At 37.8% G+C, this 27729-nt stretch overlaps 2 protein-coding genes across 3 annotated transcripts in view; both read right to left on the bottom strand.

The window, feature by feature from the left end:
- Window positions 1-1407: 1407 nt before the first annotated feature.
- LOC146705580 (phospholipid-transporting ATPase ID-like) lies at window positions 1408-17651 on the bottom strand. 2 transcript variants are annotated; one of them, XM_085463304.1, is made up of 28 exons: window positions 17205-17651; window positions 16414-16498; window positions 16128-16186; window positions 15616-15729; window positions 15141-15239; window positions 14962-15023; window positions 14779-14851; window positions 14611-14681; window positions 14443-14525; window positions 13529-13687; window positions 13274-13362; window positions 12930-13123; window positions 12610-12818; window positions 12466-12509; window positions 12221-12386; window positions 11834-12022; window positions 11601-11716; window positions 11327-11491; window positions 10377-10488; window positions 10184-10289; window positions 5790-5940; window positions 5344-5527; window positions 4997-5220; window positions 4718-4801; window positions 4353-4598; window positions 3337-3475; window positions 2921-3051; window positions 1408-2780 (listed from the first exon to the last, which is right to left on the bottom strand). In XM_085463304.1, the coding sequence occupies exons 2-28, from the start codon at window positions 16466-16468 to the stop codon at window positions 2517-2519; spliced, it is 3588 nt and encodes a 1195-aa protein (XP_085319430.1). In that variant the 5' UTR covers window positions 16469-16498; window positions 17205-17651; the 3' UTR covers window positions 1408-2516. The 2 variants fall into 2 exon arrangements, with proteins under 2 accessions (XP_085319430.1, XP_085319429.1); XM_085463303.1 differs by having other exon boundaries at window positions 17457-17651.
- A 1563-nt stretch (window positions 17652-19214) lies between these two features.
- LOC146705578 (uncharacterized) overlaps window positions 19215-27729 on the bottom strand; it is a 64860-nt gene continuing 56345 nt past the window's right edge. The window contains exons 37-51 of the mRNA XM_085463302.1: window positions 26418-26441; window positions 26211-26264; window positions 25878-25892; window positions 25670-25690; window positions 25527-25553; window positions 24472-24560; window positions 24232-24378; window positions 23810-23933; window positions 23666-23719; window positions 23440-23517; window positions 23082-23229; window positions 22806-22862; window positions 22478-22570; window positions 22210-22369; window positions 19215-21891 (exon numbers count right to left, since the gene is read on the bottom strand). Coding sequence (XP_085319428.1) covers window positions 21606-21891; window positions 22210-22369; window positions 22478-22570; window positions 22806-22862; window positions 23082-23229; window positions 23440-23517; window positions 23666-23719; window positions 23810-23933; window positions 24232-24378; window positions 24472-24560; window positions 25527-25553; window positions 25670-25690; window positions 25878-25892; window positions 26211-26264; window positions 26418-26441 — 1377 coding nt within the window. The 3' untranslated portion in view covers window positions 19215-21605. The remainder of the gene's footprint in view (window positions 21892-22209; window positions 22370-22477; window positions 22571-22805; window positions 22863-23081; window positions 23230-23439; window positions 23518-23665; window positions 23720-23809; window positions 23934-24231; window positions 24379-24471; window positions 24561-25526; window positions 25554-25669; window positions 25691-25877; window positions 25893-26210; window positions 26265-26417; window positions 26442-27729) is intronic.

Raw genomic sequence — 27729 nt, 5'->3', positions numbered from 1 at the left:
TATATATGTTGGAAGTCTTGTTGTCTTCCAAAAAATGTTGCCAGTGGTGTGGAGAAGATCCCACATGCTTGCCCTGCCCAATGTCCAGTGTCTACCCACACATTTTGGTGGATTCCCAGACCAGCCTCTCTCAAAGCGGATATGACTAGTAAACTGAGAACTATTGTGCTATGGTCGGCATCATTCCAGCTTGTTTACATTATCGACCTTACAGTCACAGGTGAGGATGCAGAATTCACAGCCGATGTACAACAGTGCACCTGGAAATTGAAGATCCAACTATACAGTCAAAATAAGCTGCAGAGGATTTGTACACATGTCATCAGAGCTTTTCTGGGAGTGGGAATGTTAGTCAGTGGCTCTGACTCAAAAAAAAAAAAAGAACTCTAATTGGGCCTCAACTGTGAAAAGAGCATAACATTTGCCGGATGTCTGGAACGTTCTGGAGATACTGTGTGCCTATCAGTGAAATCTTGAAGAAGGGATTCCCTTGCACCCACTCGACAACCCAGAAAAGTGTCACAAGCGGACTGCTCCATAGAGTTTAAGCTGCAGATTTCTCACATGCAACAAAGGGATATAAACACCTAGTGCTATGAACAAACTAACCTATTATCATACATACTTTTCATACTATATAACTTTACATCCACACATCAGCAACAAGTCCATTTTTTGAATGTTTGTGGCAAAATCTGGAAAAATATGAGATAACAACTAAATTCAAACATTTTCCTCTAATTTATACATATAAAGACCACATCCTTACACCTCTTTTTAAACTTCTTTATCATTTGACAGAGCTTCAGTTTTGATAAGCATACTTTTAATTGCCACCAACTTGGAGCTTGCTGATCCTTAACAAAGAAGGCATCTGGTCTGTGTCCCATTAGAAGTCGAGGAACTGCTGAGGCATTATCCACAGTGAGCAGTAATGAGAATAAAACTGAGGGACCAGTTCTTTTACTGAGGGCATCAACTGTTCTAATCTGGTCTAAATGTGTAGATACAATGCAACAATGAAAACAGATTGATCCACAAGTCTGAGCTTTGTGATTCAACACTTCCTGATAAGTTGATAAAACCACACATTTATTTCAAAGAATTTCTGTCTTGGTTCATGTTGTCTTTGAAACAGAATTAATTATTCATTGCATAGTGTGTGACTGAAGTACACATAAGTAAATTCAGCAGGATGGGACAGATAGAAGTAAATAAATAAGCTCAACAAAAAGTCGAGAAACTAGTGAAATAAAGCTGTTGTCAAATTCATGTAACCGATGAAAGGAAACCTTGGCCTGTTGAGGGATACAGTCAGGAACTATAACAACATTTTCAACATCTCCAGCTGCGGAAATGTTTTGGTCTCGATTGATTAAGTCAATAAAAGACAGCAAAGTGAAAGAGTCAATTTTGAAGGGCTTTATTAATCAACACAGTGTGAAAACAGTGTATGAGTTCAGAGTTCACAATCCTTGTGTGTCATTAACTGCTTTTACTGTGTAGAGTGTCAACAAAGAGGAAGCTCACACATACACTACTGTGTTTTTCCATAAACAAATAAATTACAGCTCAACTGACTGCTGATGATCAGCTGGAACTAGAAAAAGCAATTTATTACTCAGAGAGTCTGAGCAAAGTCTTAACATGATGAAGAAAATTAATACAGCCATCCTGAACCATGGTCCAATGATTTAACAACTGTTATTGACTATAATCCACATCTGCTTGAAGCCTGGATTAGAAAATTAGATATCTGCTTTTTATACCAATCCCCTCTTCCAGAATTCAGTTCCTTGCTAAATATTTAAACACATTTTATTCTGGTTTTCTCTTTTAAAAATAAGGTTATGAAAAGGCAAAAAAAAAAAAAACAGTTACAGAGATAAGACTAATAACTGGCTGTCCGCTGTGAACAATGTGACTGTAGTGGTGCCAGGTTAAGTTATACATTCATGAAGGACTGAATGTTAAATTATTAACACAGTATAATAATAATCCTCATGTAAATAACTACAGTGTATAAACTATACTAAACTATATATAATGTATAGTACAGTATTCAAGATCACTGCCTACACACACCTTTTTAGTATATACTTTGTATTAAAAATCAATAAAACTTCCTATATTTGTAATTTCTCAGCTATCTAGTTTGAAAACCTATTTCAAAACTAAGAAAAAACTAAACAAAACAAACTACATCTACCTTTTTTTATCCTAATCCACAAGCCAATTGTATTTGTAATGAAATTAACTAAAACCAGGGTAGAACATCTTTGCAAAATCTTCAAGTGTGCTTTAGAAACTGGCCAGTAATAATTCAAGTTGCACAATATGAAAATTGTACTTAATAAGTACAAAAATAAAAACAACCATTCTGAGGCAAACAACATTTTCACAGAGATATCAACATTCACACATTATAAGACACCATCTTTTCTTCAGTGCCAGGTTGACTCCAGTGTTAGGAAAATAAAATACTGTCTGTGTTTCAGTCCCTGTCTGCTTCGGTTTTAGGGACCGTGACCCTGTGACTCCTCAGCTTCCTCAGCAATAGTGCGGTAGTGCTGTGGCTGATTTTGAAATATGGAAGAGTCTGTCTGGGTGAACAGAGGAGCTCTCTTGGTGGAGCGTTTCATCAGGAATTTTCTAGATGTTACTAGATCACCGTAGCCCTGGGAGTGAGAGAAGGCGTAACCTGACCGAGTACTACGCCTTCTCCGTAAGCGACGAGGTGCCGGTACAGGCAACTCCTCTGTACGCATCTTATACCTCACCTAGAAAAAAGAAACAAGGGATTTTAATTTTTTTTAAATGTAGACTTTTCACTATGGATACGCTACTTTCTGGTGTACAAGACAAAAGGGTTAATAGAAGACAAGATGCTTTTACATGCTGCCCCAAGTGTTTTTTTTACCTTATCATTAATGGTAGGACGAAGCTGTATAAATATGAAGCGGAAAGCAACAACAGGCAGGATACAGAGAACGAATGTCAGGAATATGGTGAGCCACACATTAGGCTGGTTCAGAGAGTTTCTTGTTGTGCCTGAAATCCAATAATGTCAGAATCACATAATGTTACAGTATTACAGTATATAAGAAAGTAACTTCACAAACTGCAAAAATGGATGATGAAATTTAAATACACAATCCCAGGATACAGCCAGCACAAATCTAACCTTTTTTGTCTAAATGCTAGTTCGCATAACCCTGTTTTAATGTACTCATGTCTCCTTTAAAGTACCAATATTTTAGAATAGAAAAAAACTTGATAACTTCATTAAATTAACATTAAAGTGGCAAACATACTAAATATAGTAAATGTACTTACCAATGAAGGGGAAAGAAGACGTGAACATATAAAACATGCCATTGCTGCACATGGTTAATGTGATGGAAAAGTAGGCCACCATGCTTCCCCACACAAAAAAATGGTTCACTGCTGTCCAGTAATAGGTGTCAAGACACAGCTGAAAAGTATTTACTTTTATCATTATTAATGTCCTGTGTACTTATTTCTTTACATAAACTCAAATTTAGAGACTGACATAGAATGGAAATGTTTCTGTTACAGCAGATTAGTCTGTAGACTAAGTAGCCTCTTTGTTAGGTACCCTCGGTTCAACTGTTTATTAACCAGCCAATCAAATGGCAGGAACTCAATGCTTTTGAACATGTACACGTGGTCAATACTACCTGCTGGAGTTTAGACTAAGCATCAGGGAGGTAAAAAAGCTAATTAAGTTACTTTGAATGTGGTGTGGTTTTGCGTGCTAGATTGGGTATTTCAGAAATTGCTGATCTACTGGCATTTTCCCACACAATTATCTCTAGGGTTTACAAGGAATAGTTCTATAAGAGAAACCATCCAGTGAGCAGCAGTTCTCTGGGCAAAGATTGTTGATGCCAGAGGAGAATTGACAAAATGCTTCAAGATGATAGGAAAGCAACATGGCAACCATGGCATACAGAAGAACAAAAGCATTGCCTGGTATCATAAATCTCAGTAACATTTAGATGGTAGGGTCAGAATCAACATTTGTATCAATACTTCAGGCTTTTTTTGAAAATTTGCCATAATGAAAATGAGCAGTTCTGCAGGCAAAAAAGGCCCAAAGTGATAATAACCGCGTGCACCTAATAAAGTATCTAATGAGTGCACATGGATTTATGGTATAGAAATGCATAAATAAAACCGTTAAATGCAATTTTTTCTCAAAGCAGTGCAGTTCACTGAAAAAAAACTGGAGGACAAATAATGTGGCAAAGTTTTGTGATTCTCTATGTTTTCACAATAAATATGTCATTTCCAAGCATGCCTCTGGTAACGAGACCTGTGTTTCTCACCTGTGTGTACACCACAATGAGCAGACAAGTCTGTGCCAATAAAGCAAAAGACTGATAGTCAGCAATCTCTTTTCCATCATCTCTGACTGTGTCATGCATGGAAGCCCATGGAATAAAAAAGAGGATTAAGGAACTGTAGCAGCTGTGCATTACACAGCTCACAAAAGCTTTCTTATTGAAGTATTGGTTCTTCTGGCCTGGAGCGTAGAGCTGAGGATGGTATAAACTCCAACGGTCATTTACATCCTGCACAAAACAAGTTTTAGTGAAAGAGATGAGAAAGCTCAGTGGACACAGAGACCTGAGTATGAGATCTGGTTTATGTAAGTCAACCAAAAACTGATAGTTAATTGTAATCTACATACCTGGTCAAACAGACACATGCCAAGGACTGGAAGAGCTGTGTAAACCATATTGTAGAAGGTGATGAACCAGTCCTCATAAACAGTCTGTGAACAACCACAATGAACATTTAAGTACAACATAAAGAAAAGGTGAATGTGAATCAAGTTATTTGTTTCATTTGTCCTGCATCATTTGAAACTTTTTTGCATTTCTCTCATTGAGATTGATAAACACTTTATGTCCCATTACAAAAGCTACTTAAATTACATTATAGTATAGTTACAATACATATATCTCACCTGTGCAGAAAAACCACAAAAGAAGGCGTACCAGAATTGGACAAGCGTAAAAGTGAAGTTCTTGTAAAAGAAATATCCAAGGAACTTGCACATGCGGATGTAGGACCAGCGGCCATGCACCAGCAGGAGGCGCTGAAGGTAACGGAACTGGGCAAAGGAATAGTCGCTGGACAGCACTGCCTGCATGCCTTCCTGCCCACTGATACCTACACCAATATGAGCAACTGGCAGGCAGAAAAGGAAGCAAATAAAATACACAATAAAATACACAATATCAGCTACATATTTCCCAGCTGGATAGTTGTAATGAAAATACAGCTCTGTATATTGGTGACTTCACAGGTTACCCTTTATCATGCTGACATCATTGGCTCCATCCCCAATAGCAAGAGTGACAGCCTGCTTGTATTTCTTGACCAGCTGAACCACTTGGGCCTTCTGCAAAGGAGTGACCCTGCAGCAAATCACTGTCTGACACATGCATGCTGTCCTCAGCAGCTCCAACCTCAAGTTCTTCTCCAGTGCAAAAGCCTGATGATGAAGGAAAGAATTGATGGAGTTAGGTCATCTGTCAAGATTCTGTAGTGCAACCTTAAAACCTCAAGAGAATTCCATTCATTTCTACATTCATCTCTAAGTTTAAGAAACATAAGAGAATCGGACTTTAAAAAAAAAAAACCAATATGTATTTTCTGATCACACAGTGTGACCTCTACAGGTCAACTAGCAGGGGATTTTCAGCATTTGCTGACAATAGTAATATTGCTAAAAAGAAAAGAAAAAAAAATCTTACCAGACTGTGCCCATTTATAATTAGTCCATAATCTCCATCCACCTTCTCATCCTGCATAGTCTCTGTCTTTTTAAGCCAAAACAGGCCTACTCGAGATTTAAACACAGATGGCTCCTCTGCTGCTTCAGGACACATTTTTCGTCGTGCATTCCTGAAAACATGAGGACAGAAAACATGACCTCATAAAAAGTTCACAATTCATTTGTTAACTATATTTTTCTTATAGACAACAATGAAGATATAAGATGAGCCTAAAGATTAACAGGCTAACAGTGTTTAATTTTAAAAAATATTTCCTATCCTCTTAATTGCCGATTTTAGACACATTTTGCCTTTAGTGGCCTCTCTTCTCCATTAAAAAGAGTGTCAAAAATATCTAAACCAACCTTTTGAGACGGACTGTATTTGCACACATTGTGTTTCCATTTATACAATTATTATTTTATTTTTAATTCAATCAAACATGCACAACGCTGAGGATGACTTTGGTTTGACTGTACTTGTATTCAGTCATCAATCAAACCACTCATCCATTTTGGCACTTATCAGCGACAGTAGTCTAAGTAGACATGTCAAAACCTCCCTTACAATGGCCACATCTTCTACCTCTTGTAAGTGCACAAGGAGGTATTGCCAAGCCAGCTGTTCTGAATCTCCCCCACAGCATCCTAACAAGAAGTCTGAACCCATACACCCTTCAGAAGTAGCTTATTCCCATTCCTTGTAACCACAATCTTAATTTTTCACATTACTACCCACCGTGGAGGAACATAGATGATGGTAGGAATGTTCAATCCCAACCTAGTAACCACAACCATGTAAGGCATGGATGTCGAGCTTTGGTTTTAATGGTTGTGATGAGTTATACAGAATTTACAGAGGGGTAGCATGAAATTATCCCTTGCCACCCCAAGTGCCACCCCAGTTTTGCATATGACAGTGTTGTTTATTAAAATAAGATAGCATTAACATTTTGAGCGTAGTTACAGTCAACGGTGAATATAAATGCTAAAACTGAATATATTGCATAGTGTTACCCCCCTCCACCATTAACAAATGGTTCAGCCCATAGCAGGACCGGCTTTTTTCTTGATTTAGCAAGCGATGCTTGCGATTGTGCCAGAGCACATTTTGAACTAGTGATGGTAAAATTTATTCTTTTTACTGAATCGAATTTACAGACAAACTTGCCGTTTATTTTGCAAATCGAGCTCAACACTGCCCCTAGCGTCCTGGAGCACTTCCGTTGTGTTTTGGAGTTTGCAAGTGTTTTGGAGTTTGCAAGTGTTTTGGAGTTTGTACGTGTTTTTTAGTTTGCAAGTGTTTTGGATTTTGCAAGTGTTTTGGAGTTTGTACGTGTTTTGGAGTTTGCATGTGTTTTTTAGTTTGCAAGTGTTTTGGAGTTTGCAAGTGTTTTGGAGTTTGTACGTGTTTTGGAGTTTGCATGTGTTTTTTAGTTTGCAAGTGTTTTGGATTTTGTACGTGTTTTGGAGTTTGTACGTGTTTTGGAGTTTGCATGTGTTTTTTAGTTTGCAAGTGTTTTGGAATTTGCATGTGTTTTGGAGTTTGCATGTGCTTTGGAGTTTGCAAGTGTTTTGGAGTTTGTACGTGCTTTGTCTCTAGGGGCCACCGTAGGGTTAGTGAGTGCTGAGTGATTCGCTTACGCTAAGATTCACACAGTAAAGGAGGGGGTGAGTAGCTCAAATGTGCTGTTAGCATGTTAGCAGAGCGATGCTACCCAGTTCAGAGCAGAAATATTTTTGTTAAGATACTGGATGTTGTGTTTTTTTCCACAATTTTAATTATAAGCTAGATATATTTCTACTAATGAAATTAGTTTGCTAACAGCAACAGGGATGAGTCAGTGAGTCAGTTGGGCATGTGAATCATGATTCATGAGTCAGTGAAGTGATTCTCGAGTATTGAACGATTCGTTCATGATTCGTGCATCACTATTTTCAACAACACCATGGGAATTTCAGATTTCACACAGGTGGTTGGATGTTACACTCTGGAAATGGAATGATGGTGAGTGTTATTAACCCTCTGTGGTCCACGGACACGCTGCACCTCCAAATCACATGACTGATTTAAACAGACACAGCAACAAGCTGCAGCCACGCTGAGTCTCTATTTCAGCCCATATTGAAAGTTTTTAAAGTTTAATTACAGCCCAGTAAATCCAGAGTTATGATAATATATATAAGCCACGTTTTTTTCTATGTGTATGTGGTTTTTGTTAAAGTGTTTTCTAAGGACAGCGCAAAAACAGTAAAGAAAGAAAAAAAAAGCCACCTCTTTCGTGTCGGTGGAAAAATGTACCATGTCGACCAATTTTAAAAAAAGTCAACAGGTGGGTTTTGGTTGTTTAGGGAGAGGAAAAAGTTTTGGAAGTGACGGTAATGGCAGCGAGACAGAGCGAGCGAGTGTGTGCGAGAGAGAGAGTTTAGATGTGGGAGATTTGTGACGTTTAGTGTGGAGTGTAGAGTTAGTGTGTTGTGTTGTCTTGTGTAGTTGTTCTGTTGTGTAGTTGTTGTTTTGTTTTGTGTGCCAGTGAGGGCACTAATGAATGTCACAAAGGCATATTGCATTGTAAACACTGTCACTAAGTAGAAACCAGCGGAGTGATACACCTCCTGTTGTCAGGCCTGCAGGTTTATCCCTGTGCTGTTTTCCTCTGTCTTCTGGTGGAAAAACATTTTTTTTACTGACACACATAATTTGCGACACCTGATTGTTCTCTCATTTTAGTTTTAGTAATATTTTTAAATGGTTGTACAAAATGAAAAAAAAAAGGCAGGTGTATTGGCTGCATTATTAGGTAAATAGTTGTATATGTTTATAAAATGTACAATTTATATTTGCATTTCAAGTTATAAAAATTTGCTCAACATATCTGTGTTTTTTTTACAGTAAAAAAATACTACTAGTGTGGAGGTATGTAATAACGACAGGAGAGGTCTCAGTGTCTCACTCCAACTTTATTAACTGACTCTCAGAACTTCACATACAGTAAGCGCCAAAATCTCCACCCCAGCACTTCCCTTCAACTTGGGTGTGAGTGGAGCCACCTGGTGATCCGCCACACTAGGATTTTAAGTTCTTTTTGTGATTTCAGATCAGTAATACTAATGCAGTACGTCAGTGAAAAAACAACTAAACTCAGTTGAGCTGAAAAGACTGATACCAAACAAGGCAAGGGGAAAAAATAAAATGAAACAATTTGAGGGTGAAATACAAATGTAAACTCAAAAGGACTCAAAAATGACCGGTTGTATTTCAGACCTCAGTGTGTTAATCCAACAAATCATGGAAAATTAGGTTTAAATTTTTGTTTATGACAGCGCAGATTTCTGACATTTGGTGTAATTTAAGCTGTAACAATGTGATTGTTTTCTAACAAAAAACAGTGTGAAACTTAAGTTAGACTTGTGTTTATAAATGAACCGCCCCATGTTGTGTAGATTTCTGGATTTTATACTTATTGGGCTACATATTTATTTATTATACAGGCTATACAGTACATAGAATCAAAACTCACATGTTTTATGTAACTAAAGTGTTTAATTATGTGGGATACAGACACTAATTAAGTTATAGACTATATTTATATGAAAAACATGTATACTTACTGCATTTAAATCATTTTAACCATGTGTAACCACCTGCATATGTGTGTGGAGAAAAAAAAAGACTTTGATTTTGCCACCCTATTTGATTTCTTTTCCACCCTCATGCCACCCTAAGAAAATTTCTCTAGATCTGCCCCTAAGTAAAGCAGCAAATTCTGATATACAGTGGTCCCTCGCTATAACGCGGTTCACTTTTCGTGGCCTCACTGTTTCGCAGATTTTTTTTGTGCAATTTTGCATGGTGGTTTTTTTTTTGTTTTTTTTTTTGTTTGTTTGTTTCTTTAAACAGCACGTTGTGTTGTGCATCCTGATTGGCTGTAGACCACTGTCAATCAATCTCGTGCCTCCTGTACAGTAAAGAATGCGTTCAGCTTGTCAAATTTGTAGTGTTTGTTTGTACATTTTCTCCCCGACAAACACAACAATGTCGACGAAACGTTTTGCACCGGTTTCATTCTATTATAATGGACTTATTTTTCTATGAAGGTTTGAACTTGAAACAAGAGAGAAGTGTGAAAATGTTCATGCCTGTCTGAGAAAACTGTACAAACAAATATTGTAAAACAACAGCTACAAATTTATCTTACAGCTGTAGGAAAAGTAACTTAATGAATCAAGCCTCAAATGGTTGAGTTCCTGTTCGTGCTGTTCTAGTTAATTTAAGTTTACTGAAATTCATAAACTGACAAATTGCATCATTAATTGTATGATGAAAAAGCCTCTGATTGACAGTTGATCCTTATCTGTTTCTAACCGACTCACTGTAGCTCCTCTTTGACTCCTTCAGCAGTGTTGGCTGAGACAACAAAGACATCCTTCATCTCCCCTCTTAGTATGTTACAGGAATAGCCAATGTTCTCTGCTGTCTCTGTTGAACAGTAAAATAATTTTCAATCAATAAATCTTAAATCTACAAAAAAAGCTTAAATAAGAAGAAACATAAAGTGACACTGACCTTGCTTATCTCCAGTTAACACCCAGATTTTGATGTCAGCTTTAGCCAGTTGCTCAATGGTCTGTGGTACACCATCTTGCAACTTGTCCTCCACAGCTGTCGCTCCCAACAGCTAAAGCCACAGATGTAGTTGTGATTTATACATTTATGACAAATTATGCTGGTTTCGCTGTAACATTAGTGCACAATCTAAAGCTGGGGTGTCAAACGAACCCAGGTGCCAGGATCAACCTGGCAAATACTTTAATCTGGAAACAACTTTGGAAAAAGGATGAAAAGGATGGCATTCTGGAGGACATTCTGGGAAAACAAACCACCAGAATTCTTCTGTACCTTTACACATTCACGTCTTACAATTTAAGCTCAAAGATTTATGCTGATAGATTTCTTTCATTTACTACAGAAGCATTTCTTATCATTGTAAATGACCATGGCAGACCCGATGGCATGAACATGATCTTCAGCATACTTTATTAACACTCACACGGTTGCTGTGCAAACACACACTGAGCTGCAGCTCTCCTGCTGCCAGCTCAACATTACCACAAAAACAACAGCATTTACCAGAACTCCTAACTTTTAAGCCGGCTAGGCGTGATTGCAGATGCCACGCAGGTGGGTCAATCGTCCCTGCAGCAGTATCGCAAACCACACCCCGCCACAATCATGTAAGAAAATCTGAGGTGTTGAAATTGAACTTCTTTTTTTATTGTAAGATATCTCAAGGTAAAATGTATAGTTAAACTTATTAACATTGACTGGAGACAAGCAGAGTTTGACTGGTCCAGCCCATTTAAGATGAAATTGGGCTATATTTCCCCCCGATGTAAAATTAACTTGACATCCCTGGTACGTATAATTTCTGGAAAACTATCAGTAGGTCATCAAGCAGCAAATTGGTCTGTCAGATGATCTAGCGATGTGACAAAGTTTTCAGCACATGTACTAACCATCATATCTTTCTCTATCTCTTCATAAAGTTCATCAAGTTTTTCTTCACGTCCCTCCATGGCAACACTGGCCTCATGTTGGCGATGTTTCCAATCTATCATGTAGGTCTTGTCTAAGTCCTTATATGCCAGAGCAAGTGTACGGAGGCCATCACCTGCATACTCCTGTTTTTGTTTGATAATCGAAAGAAGTCGAATGTTAAATTACATTAATTATATTAAAATTTCATTGATTTTAGCTTCAAGCTACTTTTATATGCTTTGGATCACTCACATTGAGGTGGTTAGTGGTTACTTCCATCAGTTTGTTACAGGAGGGGTGCAGTCTTTCAAAGATCATGGTGTCTGCACCTTTGCAGTATAGAGTCAGCTTCCCCTCTGGGCTGCGCACTGGAAGTGACAGGGAAAGTTAGAAAGTTTGACGTAATGCATGCAGAAAAAGAAATTGTCTATCTTCTGAATATACGAAGTATGGCCAAAATAAGTATGGTTGACACCTTATCTCACCTATCACTGACATCCTCTTCCTCACATTACTGAAGTCCAGAATGGCCAGAAGTTCATAGATGACTTGTTTGCCCATCTCTACTACTGTGATGGTTTCTGGTGTGCGTGATCGGAACACAAATCCAAAGTTTCTTGCAGCAGTCACCAGAGCGCCTTCATCAGGTGACTGAGCCTGATAATTGAGCTCTCCTACCAGGTAAAACAGAGATGACAATTTAATTGGCATATAAGGGTAAAATTTGAACATTTGCATGGTGGAGCACATTTCCATGTACCTGTATGTCTTTTATTGCACTGAATTTGGAGTTTTTAGATAGACTCCAAGAATATTTCGAAATTCTCCTGAAATGTAAATGAAATGAAGATGTCTTTTAGGGGACCCCTCACCCTCTTTCTTTTCCTCAGGCATAACAGTGTGACACAGGGATAACAAGCGGAAGAACTCCTGAGTCTCAGGGTTTCCACTTCTCACCATCTCCACCAGTCTGTGGTCATGAAAGCTGAACTTTGGATCAGCCAGATTGTTCCAGGAGAAGTCCACTCTCTCTGTCCTCTGCAAGAAAAGCCAAAACAACAAAGTTGGATCAATACTTTCTTTAAATAAGCTACACAATCATGCATTTTCCTCTCACCTCTGTAATTTCCACTCTTTCTCCAGAGAAGTCATAGAGGTCTCCTGAATATAAGATAAATATACTGTAAAATGAATCATTTAAACAATGTTCATGTTTCCATTTGCCTCTGTGACAACTTTTTACACAAGCAAAGCTGCTCACCGTAAGCTTTTCCATTAATGGAGCACTTGTTGAAAGTCATGATGTTCTGTGTCAGAGTGCCAGTCTTGTCACTGAAGATGTATTTAATCTGGCCTAGCTCCTCATTGAGTGTGGTGGTTCTTGCCTGAGCTGGAGTATCATTCTTAGGATAGTACATCTTCCTGTCCCAGTCTATTAAGAAGCTGTTTCCCAGACGAATGAACTCCACGCTAACAATGTAGCACAAATTGGTAAAATTTCAAAATGTGATACATATTAGCACAAGTCTCAAGTGTTCAAACCAACTTTGGTTGTTTTTTGGTTTAATCATTTTTACTTACCTGACGTAGAGTGAAATTGGTACCACTGTGTTAAGGACAATGACATAAGACCAGAAGATGAGGAATGATGAGAGAGGAGCATCAATGCCCGGTTCACGAGGAAGAAACATAGTGAACACAGAGCCCTCATTTGTTTCCCAGATTGCATTGCCAATGGTCAAAATGGAGCACATAGATGCCAGGAAACCAAAGATCTGATGGAATAAAAACATCAGACTTCTTGATTATTCAAACAATATTACTCTTGTCACTCAGGTGAAAAACAAATCACTGTCTTTAAGTTCTATATCTATAAGCTGAGACTTTGTGTGACTTTCTTTGTATTTGTGCTTGTGTAAACTCACACATAACACCAGAATATTCATCAGGTGATCAATGCTTGTCCGTTTGAATATTGACTTCCCGCTGTTCTGCATCAGTTTAGTGTCAGGACCTGGAAAGGATTATTAGTGTCAGATTTTCTTCTGCACACCTTCGCTGCATCTCCTTCCTGCTCTAGTCTCTTATGTACAACTTCAAACATTATTATTAGAGAAAACAATAGAAACTAGACCAAAAAGAATCACTCAAGTTGTACACAGTTGCAGTGCACAGTGTACCTCCAAAGATGACCAGACCGAAGCACCACTCAGTGTTCCTGAGAGTACAGCCTCTGAGCAGCACTTTGTCGTTGTTCAAGGCATATCTTTCTCCGTTCAAAGTCAGAGTCCCTTTGAACTTGTCTAGACGGTTATTGGGAGGTTCACATCGCACTTCACCTGAGAAACAGAAATCAGTGTCAGCAAATAATTCTAAACAGTTCACAGGATAGTTAGAGGACAGCTCGAAGCAGTCTGTGTAGTCTCCTCCGACCTCTGGTATCAACAAGGGATTTTCACCTAGAGAACGGCTGCTCACTGGATGTCTTCTCTTTTGTGGACCATTCTCTGGAAACCTTACAGATGTGGGTTAATCCCAGCAGGTCATCAGTTTCTGAAATACTCAGACTCATCTGGCGCCAGCAACCATGTGACGTTCAAAGTCCCTTTAATCTACATTCTACCTAATTTGATAGCCAGTTTGAACTTCTGCAGATCATTTTAACCCTGTCCACATGTTAAAATGATTTGCTGATTAGATTAATTAGCAGGTGTGCAGGTGTACCTAATGAAGTGGCTAGTGTATGTAAACAGATCTATTCAGGTAAGCAACAAACAAACAACAAATAAATAAAACCCAGGATCTGCTTTTTACATTGGTAGAGAAAAGCAATACATGAGGATATGCATGGAAAGAAAGCGACTGGACGTCTTAAGTTTCAAGAAACGTAAAGAAGCCCAGTCGCTTTCTTTCCAAGATTCTTAGACTACCATGACCTGGATGACTGAAAACCTACACAGATGTGAGAAAATGTAATCACTCAGTAGAAGCTTAAACACTCTGTTTGTTTTTCTCCCCTCTGACATTTCCCAATGACAGAACCAGGTTTCACTTTTGAAAATCAGACTGTGTGTTGTTTCATTGAGATTCTCACCATTAAAGACAGCGAGTGCCTCAATGTTGTCTCCCAGCTCTCCAGTTACAGTCAGAGCCTGTTTCACCTTCAGATTGGTTTCTCTGGGGGAGACCAAGGAAAATCCAAGACAGTGTTAGACATTAGTTGTCAACCTAGCATACAAACACCACAGTACAGCACACTTACCCATCTAGTTCAGCTGTTTCCACATAAACTAAATTAAGGGGCTCACTGCTAGACAGCAACAGAAGGTCTGCCTAAGAAATAAAAGCACTGAGTTTAGTTTGGAACTTACTTTTGAAATGAATTTCTTTCACTTGCTTCAAATCTTTACTATAGCCTCCCCAAACTTACTGTGATGAACTCATTATTCTCCAGTTTGACTATGTTCCCGACCTGAACATTCATCCATTTTTCATTTTTGAGTCTGTCAGGGAAGGGAACAAAGGCATACAACACAGAAATGAATCCAAAACAGCATAATTCTTCATACAAAAGGTATTCTTTTCTTTTTCATTTGGGTTTCCAAAGACTTACTGGCCATCCATGAGGACGTCCACCTTCCGGTTATTGACTTGTCCGTCACATTTGTGTCTGTTCTGCTCAGTTGACACAAGAAAAAGATACTGTTTGCTTCCAAATCTGATATTAGTTCCTTATTTTTGGTTTTCATAATGAGCAGGATCTCTCTATTGCTAATAACAATTTCAACGTACTATATCGTCACTGGCATCTTTGACTCCTGTTATAGACAGCACCAATATCAAAGGGACAGCTGTGGTGAACCATGGCAGAGAGGAGATTTGTGGAATCAACTGTCAACACACACACACACACACACACACACACACACACACACACACACACACACACACACACACACACATACAGTTACATATGCTGTTTTAATACATTGATAATTGAGCTTTTAAGAATCTGAAAACTGAAAGCCTTAAAGCTCATTTCAGTGTATGGTTTACATTAAATAATGTGTTGAAAAAAATAATTTGATAAAGAAGGAAAATATGTGTCATTTCTAATTTTAAAATCAAATTACATTTTAAAAAGATGGTGTTCAATGTGGAGTTTGAACTCTGATTGTTTTATAAGCTAGTGTTTGCATTCACATAACTATCTGCAGCATAAAATAACTATTTTTAAGCATGCAATTCATTCTGACAACATGTCTACCTGAAGGATGAGCAGGAAGAGGAAGTAGGCATTAGCGAGCCTCCTGAACTGCTCAAAAAGATTAAGTGGCAGGAAGGTGAAGATGTTGTATTTGGAGGTCTTGATGGCATTGTTCTGAAGTTAAAGAAATCGACAGAGGAAAGTTACATGACTGATGTCAGTTTAACAACTGACATCAGTCATGTAACACAGCAACAAGGTACAGTAAAAATCCTAAGATTTCTAGGATTTCACTAATAATTGCCTACAACTCAGATTTATTCAACAAAACTTTTTATTATTTAGCTACAATTTATGTACAACTGATGCTTTGTATCTCAGTCATAACATGCAAATATACACAACTTTATGTTCATTGAGTGGTAAATGCAAAGAGTTGTCTTTGTGACACTTGACATTTGTTGTTGTTGAGTAATCAAATCCAAACAAGCAAAGCATTGAGCTGAGGGTGTGTCCAAAGCTTCTCTTGTCATCTGCTGAATAGGCATGATAACATTTGTCTATATACTTACAGCATAGCGGAAAGATAGGTTGAAAGTGCTGTCATTAGCCCGCAAGCATCTCTCCTTCTCTGTGAGAGAGTAAAGCAGTCAGAGCAGGAGAGAGTTTATGCTACTGTATGTTACAGCAGTACTGAGGAAAGACAAACTCAAATTTAAGTTTTGCAAACATTTCAGAGCTGAAAGCTGAAATGTGCACTGCATGTCACAAAAATAAATAAAACTAAAACTGTGACAGCCATAAAGTAACTGAACAATGCAGTAAAGTAGAGCAAAGTTTACGTGCATCTAATCTCACCTTCCTTATTTCTATGTCCGCACAACTGTCCAAAGTATGACAGCACAGTTCCCATCTTTAACTCAGGTTCTCCATGTTTTATAACCTGGAAAAAAGTCCACTTTTCAGTTCTAATTAGTGAGTCATTTCAAACCAAATGGGTTTCTATATCAAAAGGTGAGGCAAAAGCGAGAGGGAACCAGTTAATTCCTGGAAGGTCATGTTTGTTTAGAACTGCGATCTAATGTTTAAAAATTAATAGAGAAAAGGTGGAACTATTTAATATGTACAGCACACCTTTTAAAATGGCGATGAGGGAAAGACAAAACATCCCAAAAATAATAATCCTGAGCTTTCACAAAGCCAAAAATATCTCTCCAGCTATAGGCAGACATATAACATTCACATACTTGACAAGATTTCCACCCCTCCCCACAATTTATCTTTGCTCCAAAGCTGTAAAGATACAGAGGCCTTTTAAACTCTTGGTACTGTAGTTAAACATAAGGTGCAATAATCCCTTACTACACAGATTAAGATAAAGATGTACCCTTGACCATTTGACTTGCCCAGTAATCTACCAATAATAATATGCAGGTGTTGTAATTTTATAGAATTTTACTGGAAAAATGTTTATCAGTGGGACATAAAGAATACAAAATGTTGACAATGAAATGCATAACAGCACAAAAAGTAATTAACTACCTAACTTTTCAATTGATACCTAATTTCTTAAGAAGGAAAAACAAAATCTGCGGAAGCAACAACTCATTCGTTGGCATGTTTCAACTGATCCTTCTTCTTGCACTCACAAAAATATTAGATCAGTCTGAATGATGTCAGGTTTAAAGGGTTCAGATTCTGAGATGGTTCCTGACAAAAAAAAAAAAAAAAAATCATAGCATCATAATTTTCTGAGTTTGAAAACAAATGAAACTTAGTCACATACCTGAAACAACAATATAACTTCTCTTGTCCCCTGGGTCCTCCTCGCACACAGATAAATGTGTTTGAATAAAGAAGACAGTGAAAAAGATAAAGATTTTAACCCTCCTTTTACTTACGTCTTTGATAAAGCAAATCCCGGCCTTTGTCTATTGCCTGGAAAGCCAAGTGTCAGTTTAGTCCCAAACAGAGAAAGGAAGTTCAACTGAGGCCTCCACCAGGATAAAAGAGAACAGGAACAACAGGTGAAGCATTGTAGTCGCACCTACACCAGAAGTTTCAGGTTCATACAGGAAGACCAGGGATCCCCTGCACCTAACAGCTCAGAGCTTGTGTAAACAGCACAGTGATCTTTGGACTTGGATTTTGAGTAGGTGCAGGACAGAAAAGGCAGTAAAACAACAGCAAAGGTGAAGTGCTTCAGCTAATCAGAGGGAATGTTATCATAATCATGTATGTAACACAACCTGCAGTGGCTGCACACTGTTCAGACTGAACAGTTGTTCAGTTTTAGCTTCTTAAATTCAGTTAATTTTACCTCTTTGTGACCATAAGAAAACCCTAGTAGGCTGCTTTTAATATAAATTAAATATAATTATGTATTTAACTACTTACTACCAAGTGGTTATTACAGCTTGAAATAGGTTGACTTCATGCCTGATATGTAGATCCAGGGGACCTCAACATGACCCTCTTACTTAGTGTGGTTGTGTGTGTGCATGCTCTCTGATTGGTAACAACAAACTGGATGAATGAAAGCACATTTGATATGAGAGGACATGCAAGCGTATTAGGTTTCTAAATGGTCAAAACACGCTGCCAGAAGTGAATCTTTACAAATGCACATGGATGTTAACAAAATGTTACATTTCTGTGGCATGTTTGTGATAAGACATTTTTAATACAGTTTTTTGTGATAACACATACTTGTAATGATTTCTTAGATTTCTTCCCCCAGGGTGGAATGAATGTACAATATAGATCTTTATTAACTTAAAAAAGAAGAATTGGGTGCATGAGTTGAGTTTTACTTAGGGTTTTCTCTAATCCACACAGGGCCAAAGTATACATAAAGGCTCAAGTATATACATACACCCCTGATAATCCCTGGGTAAGTATCCCTTATGAACTTGTATCTTGACTAGATGTTTTTGGTAACAACAAGCTTCTGAGAAAATTCTGGGTGAATTTTTGAGCACTCTTGTCAAAATTGGTTGGCTTCCTGGCATGGACCTGACTTGTAGTCATTCTCACCAGGAATAAGGTTGGAGTTTTGGGAAGACTAGTCCAGAAACATAATGCCATTAAACTTAGTTAAACATTAAATGTTAATGTGTGTTTGGGATCATCGTCCTGTTGGAACACCCAATTGTGTCCAAGTTTGTCACGCTGTCTTCTGAAAGAAACCTTTGGTGGTGACACATTTGAATAACCTGTATTTACAAATGTTTGAAGTGATAATCTTGCATTCTGCATTTCTTTAGAAAGACCTTGCCAACTTGTAAATCTACAGTTGTCATTCTGAGTTCCAATCAATCCACTGAGCAATGCCGAACAAATCCTTTTTATGCTAGCAAAGTGAAACTATCGTTTGTAGTTGAATATGACCAATAATGAGTCAATAGGTAAACAGGCTGGACTTTGTGGTGATGATGATGATGATGATGATGATAATGATGATGCAGGAGCAACACCAACAAAGGGCTATCAGATAAGGCATGCTGCACAATCTACCATGGAAATCAATCATTAAAAGCACCAAATTACTATGACATTCATGCCCATGATGAGTGCACGAAAACCACCGACCACAGCTGTACAACCCAAAGCCAAAACTATATTAAGAGATGGGTGTTATTTCTCTGAGTTCAGCATCAGTTCAAGAAAAAGGGCCAGTGCGCCCAGATGATTTAAACAATCATCTGGGCATCATCTTTATTTATTTATATCTTGCAATCCTATCGTCAAACAATAAAAGTGAATGCAACTGTGTTTGTGGTAATGAAAATAAAGAATTTGCATTCTTATAACCCACTGGGTGAAATGAAAAAGCTATCATATTGTAGTGGGAGAAAGAGCAGGCAAGAAGATTTATAAATACTTGTTAAATATTTTATACAAAATTCATTATTTGGAATGTTTAGATGGCAACAACAGTTTACAATAATGACAAAGATTACACAAATAATGAAGTACAGTGTTTTACATACTGTACTTGATAACTACAGCAGTGATTTAGTGATAGCATAGGGGTTTAAAAATTTTGAAAACACAAAAAAAGTGATCAAAAATAAACAGTAGCAACTTGGCACAAGGAACATGTAGCTTAGAGAATGGCTGTGAAACATTGACCCTCTTAAACCAATAACGTTAATTATTCACAGGGGTTAATACACTGTAACAAAGAGGAGCATTGAGTTGTGGTTGTGACCAGTTTCACAATGTGCACGCACTGAGGGTTTTATAATAGAGCAATAATCATTTTTCATTAAGTCTAACATTCACATTTTCCATTACATCACAACACTGACGCACATCACTTCAGTCCACACAACTGAAAAAAAAAAACCCATCGTAAACTAATAAGGAGGACCAAGGAAAGCTTTTATAACATCAGAAAGAATAAAGTAACACTAACTATAACACATTAAAAAGAAAACCTAACCCAGATAAATATACCCAATAAAATGATATGGAAAATCACTTGGAAAACTGGACAATGAACATTTTTATGGGCAAAGAAGTAGCTAGTCATCATTGCTGTAAGCCAAAGGAAATACAAGGGCTTTAAAAAAAAAGCAATTAAAAAAAGAAAACAAAACAAAGCAAAAAAAGATTACTTTTCTTTATTTATTATCTTTTCATCAAAGTAAGGCCACTCCAAAGAGTAGAAGAAAACAGGACAGAATTATATATGTAAACTTTAAATATTTGTCCAGATATGCAGATTTTAGTTTTTGGAAGAAAGTTCAACATCTACTATTTCTAAATGAATAATTCAACAAGACAATTATCTCTTAAATCAAGGACACACATGGTTACCTTGGTTATTAATTGCATGACAAGCACTTGCTTGTCACTTTTAGTTTGAGGGTGTGTATTTCAACTTGTTATGAAGCTGCAATTCAGGCCCAATTTAGGCTACATCAGCAGCTTAGACCAACCACTGTGCAAATCCTTTGACACTGTCGTGGTAAATACGTCCATTTTTGGTGGTAAACAATAATTCCATCACAAGTTTTGAAACACAAAAATAAATACGTATAAAATAAATAAATAAAATGGTTACACCATCATGGTTATACTAGGCTACATGAGCTAAATAAAGATGGCTCAAATAGCACTCTTGTTAAACTTCCACAGTGAATTTTCATGAGGATTTTAGTTAAACCTTATTGTTACTGATTTTTATTCCCTCAGGTTTTATATCTAGCTATTCCTTTTCCCAGGGAAATAGGGCTGGAAACTTCACATGGCAAGGCACACATTAAACCAATTAATCCTTCAAATTGATCTGTGAAATTAGCAAAATTAAGGTTTGTTACTTTAAGTACCTTCATTTCACAAAGTATGTCAGTACTTGACCAGGATTGTGTCCTAGCTAGTGCTCGTTCATTCATCAAACAAAACACTCCTTTATAAGATAAAACATAGTATTTTCACATTTACCCAAACCATCACCCAAGGAGATAGAGAATATGGTTTTTAAAAGCCTACTTCACACATTCACAGTTTGCAGAGTGTAAGGCATAAAACACTTGGCCACAGTTTGGGGTGAGGTGGGGTTATTGCACAATCTCTGCACCAGGGAAGTGCAGAGATTTGTTTGGCCCTTCAACAGGACCTGGCATCATCTGTTCCCTTGAGGCTATGACATGCTCACCGTGCCGCTCCGGCTGATGACAAAGGAGCTACAAATAAGGTTAAATAGCTGAGTAAGTGGTCACTAACCTGTGAAACAGCTGTTGAGTGTGAAGCTTGAGTGAGCCAGCATTTATGTGGCTGTTTGCTGAAAAGCAAATAATATGGATGTTTGAGGAACACTGCAAAGTGACTGTTGGTCAAAAAACAAACAAACAAACAAACAAAAAAAAAAAACCAAGGTGAGAACATAGCAGTGATGTAAGAGAAATGGCAACCCACTACCAAACAGTCAACAGCAGCTAAGACACATCACAGGTCCAAGAAAGAGTCCACATGTTCATCTACAATAAAACTCGGAGAGGATTTTCCATCCTTTTGTTTTCCGTCTTGTTCTCCGGATATCCTCATCTGCCCTCCTCTGCTGATCGAGTTTCTGACTTCAACCTCACAAATTCCTTGGCCACATCATCATTGGACCTTTGAGACAGGATTCGCAAGGCAGTGAGGCCTGTGTCGTCCATGTATATACGCTGTCCAAGGGGGCACCAGCAGGCGCAGTTGCCTTTCTCCATGATGTCTCTTAATTGCAGCACGACCAAACCCACCACCCGGTCGGCACGACCAAAACAGTAATCTTTGACGCATGCTTGCAACTCATAGCACTCAAAGCCATCTTGGTTACCCAGAACACTGTGAAGAGAGAACAGAGCGTTACGTGCTTTGAGTTCTCCAACAGCTTAATGGTGTATCTGTCAGCTTAAAGCTGCAAAAGACTTTCAGGTAGTGTCTCAACATCAATGACCCACTGACATGATTTTATATTTACTTTTCTAGTGGAAATCAATCAAAATATTGTTGTGCAAATCCCCGAATGGACATATACATTTTACATATAGATTTGAATTACATATGAGCTGCAGCCAAAATTAGTCTTTCCAAGTTTTTCTGTTTTGCTTATTTTTTCATAAACTGCAAAATCTGGAGGAAAAAAAACCCAAATGGACTTACAAATGGAAGGTTTCATTGAACTTGGGAGACCAGCTGTTGTTCTTGGACTTGGTCTGGAACTTCCGTTTCTTGTCACTGAGGTGAGGACCGATCATGGTGATCTCCACAAAGGGTCTGAACATGCCAGACGTCTGCCATTTTAAGTCACTGGCCCCCACAACTGTAGTAATAAATGCGCAACATGATAATGTTGTCAGCTGAAGAGCAAATGTTGCTTAAAATGCCACATTTTTTACATCACTTTAAAAAAAAAACAACTCAGACTGACCTTTAACAGTAACTTTCCTCTCTCCACTCTTTGGATGAGTATAAAGCTCAATGTGGATACACACCTCTCCAATTGGTTTGTCCACACCTGATCCTAATTTTCATGAAAACACACACACGTTAAGTAAGTTTACATGTGACCACGTGTAGGCAAAATACAGAAAAGAAAAGAAAACCAAGTAATAACGCAGGGTCAGGATGGAAGGGAAATGCAGATGCAGAGGATGGGTAAGGAATGACCTACCAACAGAATGACAAAACCAAATTGTGCAAAAGGAGACTGTGTGGGGAAGAAAGGGAGGTTGGCAGTTGATTTCAATGAAACCTACCCCTGCTGGGTTGTATTTTTTCATTGGGAGTTAACCTAATACCCTTTCCATTGTGCACTGGCACAGAGGCAGCACAGGAGATAAAGAGAAGACAGCAATGATACATCAACAAGTTCCAGCATCAACAACACATAAAAAAAAAAGAAAAGAAAAAGAAAATGGAGCAATTGGTGAAAGGACCTTTCTAATCATGAGCACATAGCACCCTCTGCTGGTTTATCTTTGGTAAGGCTTTCCTTCTGTACCTTTTTACTATTAGATACTTTTATCAGTTACCTTGTGCTTGTTGTGTGGTCACAAACGTCTTGATGAGTGTGTCTGTTGTCTGAGTATAGAGGGACAGAGCGTGGCGGAGTGAGGACAGCTCAGGACTCTTCTCTAGGAAGGCCTTCTTCAGCCCATTCCCTCCTGCATGGAAATATTGCTGCAAAGAGACACAGGGTGAGTTAGGTCATAAATATTTAGATGCACAGCTGCAAGCATCCAATATTTTGTTTCATAATATTCTGACATCTTTTACAGCAAAATAAAAAGTTTAGTAATGAATTAATGAATAAATAGCAGATATAAATAGCAGATGAAGCTAATCTGAGACAGCATCCTAATGAAACCAAAACCCAGAGTACAAACTGACCTTAATTGTGTCCAGCGCCACATCCATGACAGCACACTGCCTGGGGGACAGGCTTTTAGCCTCCCCTGCCATGTGATCCTACACAGCCAAATGGTGAGCAAAAAGGTGAAATAAAAATACTTACACTCTTAGTAAGCACATTTTGTGGACACTTCTTTAAATTAGGGTAACACCGAAGCCCATTTGAGGACACTTATTGTTCAGATATGTGGAGGCAATATGATACCTTGAGTTTGGAGAGCTGACCCAGTTCTTTTGCAGCTGAGAGAATCTGTGCTCCCTGGAATATAATTTTTAAAAAAAATTTTATGTATGAAAAAAGTTAATAATTTTGTAATATTAGAAATAGGCAAAGTCAATGCTGACTCACAAAGGTATCATTGCCCTGTGGCAGGACAATAGTCTTCTCCAGGCTGGTCATTACAATCCTCCATAGCTCCTTGAGCACACGCTTCAATACAGTCTTCTCACACACAGTAGCAAACAGTGTCAGTCTGCAAGAACACACACATAGACGTTGTAAACATACTCTCACAAGTGCTTGTATTATTCCTTTTAAACATATAAACAATACTGAGAAGTCATTCATGAATGGAAAAAAATATGTCTTTTAGCAAAAATGCACAATTAACAGTTTTGCAGTTGCAAAAACGTCTTTTTTGCTCTGAAAAAACATTTTACCAAATTAATTAATCACCAAATTATCTCAGCAAAAAAAAAAAAAAATTAGACTACAGGACAATTCAATGAATAAACAGAAAACACCGTAGTTTGGCTAAAACAACTACTCACTTTCCATCCAGGAAGTCCATGAGTGGCCGTAGCATGTTGTCAGAGTCAGCCTCCACCTGGTTTTTGTTGTTGGCATTGACTGGTCCTTTGATCTGGTACAGCAAAGATGCCATTTGTCGCATACACTCGCTGATGCGAGTCTGGAAACTGGAATTAAAATAAATAAATAAATACATTATCAATCAGCACAAATGTGTGTTAGCTTTCACAGTTGTATACACACCAGTACAATGTACATACCTGTTCCCAAAGGTTCTACTTAGATCATCCAGCACATTGTTCAGCCTCACCTGCAGGTCATTCAGCAAGTCACAAGCCTCTGTGTCCATCTAAAGACAAGCAAAGACATCATGCCCAGGAGGGATAATGAATCATTTTGACTGAGGCTTTTGTGTTGCGCATATGGTATAAGAAGAGCTCTGAAATATTTTGGCAGAAAAAAGTTTTTGAAACTTTGAAAATCAAGCATATTCAACTGAATGTAGAATGGAGGTGCCAGGTTTTCCAGTGAATGGAATTCCTGGAACCATCAACCAGCAGTTCATATAAGAGTTTCAATCTGACATTTGCAACTTTGGGCCAAAATAGCACAAATTACCTTTGAACCTCTAAAAGCTGCACTTCACAGTAAAAGCCAAGAAGCAGTGAATGGCAGCACGATTTTAAGATTTTCATGGAAACCTGAATAGCTTGTGGGTGTTATGCAGCTTTTTTCAAGTTGTAAAATGTCTGTATTCCATCCTCCTGCAGCACAGTAATTTCAATATCAGACACCCTTGAAAAAGAAATTACACACGCATACATCAGAGCAATCACACTTTTTTCACAGCAGTCTTCAACTTTCCAGAGGTGGAACATTTACACCCCCCCCAAAAAAAAAAAAAAAAAAAATGTAGTAGATGTATTGCAAGCAATAAGACTTACAAGGACAGGCTGAAGGGAAAAAGTAGGGAAAAAATTCTTGAATTACTGTAACTCAAGTATATCTGACTCAGGTATAACTGAGGCATCATCTAAATTAGCACTGCCTGGAGGGGAGCTAAGCCATATGGATGAAGCCATGGTGTGGCTCATTAAGTCAATGATTCAATGGCCTTTTGATTCATGGCTTGTCAGGGTTAGGTAGCACCATTAGTGAGAATAAACAGAGGGTTGTGCTAAGCACCGTGATGAGAGGCTGCAGGGAAGGAAAGGCGCTAGGAATGAATTGATGCTGCATATGCTGCATTTTTTTTTCCAGCTTTTGGCGTGTATGGAAATATTCACAATGGATGTGTCTGTGTACCTACACTCACCTTTTTGTCTTCAAATGCATTTTCAGTCTACATTGGCACAGAAAGGTGAAGATAACCACGGTTAATAACGGAATAATTTATAATACCTGGGAAACTACAAGAGGTTGATTCCACAAGGTGTTGTGGAAAAAAGGATTGCCTACCTTTTCTACTGGTGCATCCATCTTTGTGTGATGGGAATGTTTGTTTGTTTTTTATTAGAGATAAACAAAAGTTTAAAAAAAATGGTCAAAAAACTTTTTTTCCCCCCCCCCTTTTTCAACCAGGCAAATAATATGTATAAAAATTTAAATTCAACTATAAATACTGAAAGTTTTTCAAAGTGAAAAAGCGTGTGATATTGATACCCACCTTCTCCATGTCAGACTATTGCATTAAAAAAGGGGAAATTGCAAAGAAAAAACAAGAATTAAAGGAAAGCAATAGCAGAAGACTCCGAAATGCTTTAACAGGGAATAAGAGCAGGTTTGCAGAGAACCAGGGAAAATGCCACTGGAAGATTCCCACCCCAACTGATGACACAAACTCAATCAACTCCACTATGATCAACACAAGGAACTGTTGTTGCAGTAGGACTGATTATGACTGCCGTTGCTGGGAGTAGGCACAGTACAATGGGGGAATAGGAGCACAAGAATGACTTGAAAGTGAATGAAGTTAAAACTATTCTGGACTGCAACAAACCTCAGCCTCTATTTTCTCCCTTATTTCCTCTTCCTCTTCCTCACTCTCCTCAAACTATGAGTGGTGGTTAAAAGACAACACACAAAATATGTAAGGCTCATCATTACCCGCCACACCATATTAAAAAAAGAAAAAAGAAAAAAAGACTTTTCTTCCAAGTGAGTATATGCAGGCATGTAAACATGTATACATATACATTGGACTTGCCTCCCATTCTAATGTAGAGTTGAGCTAGAAAAAGAGAAAACAAAAGACATGACTTTGACTTTACTCTGTGCAAAGAAATAGATTTTCCATAATTACAGAAGTTCACTTCAATGAATGAAGAGCTGAACTGGACTGTAAAAAAGAGTGAGTGCTTTATTAGCCAACTAGCAAGAGAGTAATGGGTAAAATAAGCTAAAAAATATTCATATTAAGACTTTCCTAGTTAAAGTTTCCTAGTCCGCAAAAGAAATGTCTTTATTTTGATACCAACTTTGTGTTAATTTAAGTAAATGGGGCAGTAGCAACACCACATTTTGCTGCATTTAGTTTATCAGACAGTTAAGCTCAGTAGCTATCCATTGTGGCTTTCTTTCTATTGAATTTGTGGTAATTTGTTGTCGATAAGGTATTGCTAAATGAAATATTTATGCTAAATTAATATTTTTTTAATTAACTGTTAATTTGTTATCACTATTATATTGGTTTTACAGTAAAATATCACATATTATTTATGTAATTGCATTAAGAGACATGAAGCAAAATACAAGTACCTGTTATTTCTAGTCAATATTGTAAATAATCATAATAATTCACAATACAGGTTACCTGCCTATTATTACTACCACATGGGTTAAAGTAGGTGATAAAAAGGTGGTGGTAAATATGATTAGATTAGATAGATTGGATTAGATGAAACTGTATTTATCCCTTGGGTAGGTTCCTCTGGAAAATTCTGTTTCCAGTAGCACAGCACTGACAGAAGTTGCAGAATGTGAGCAGAAATATACCATATATACACATGTATATATATATCAATATAACAAATATAGCAAATCCGTCAGTGACCCATCACAGTCAAGGAATAAGATTTTGTAATAATATTATGCAAATTATTTTCCTTTTACTCAATATTCAGTGATGTAATTAATGGAAGTGCCAGTCTGAGACACCCGCACACACAGAGCATTCACTATGTTTCAGTTAATGCCTTTCATCTATGATTATGTTGAGGAATCACCCTAAAAATAAACACGACAATCAAACTACAAAAACAAACGCACCAATGAAGGTCAAGAACTGTAATATATGCGCAACACGCGCAGGCAAGTAGATGTGCACACATTAACAGCTACAGGCTAACACGTCATTAGACGCAAAGTTCACCAAAGCAGCTTGGAAGGAGACCACAATTAAAACGTTTGTAAAAGCAAACACAATAACACACTCAAATGACCTTAACCAAGCTGAATAGACTTACTTCAAAGAAGCTAACAAAGGCTAAAAGTAACTAGAACGTTGTTATTTGTATCTT

This window comes from Copadichromis virginalis, linkage group LG7 (genome assembly GCF_057382275.1).
Source record: "Copadichromis virginalis isolate Kocher_CV1m ecotype Utaka linkage group LG7, C_Virginalis_male_GT1.1, whole genome shotgun sequence".
NCBI lineage: Eukaryota > Metazoa > Chordata > Actinopteri > Cichliformes > Cichlidae > Copadichromis > Copadichromis virginalis.
Note: the sequence above shows the minus strand (reverse complement) of the source record. Positions and strands in the feature narration are given on the sequence as shown.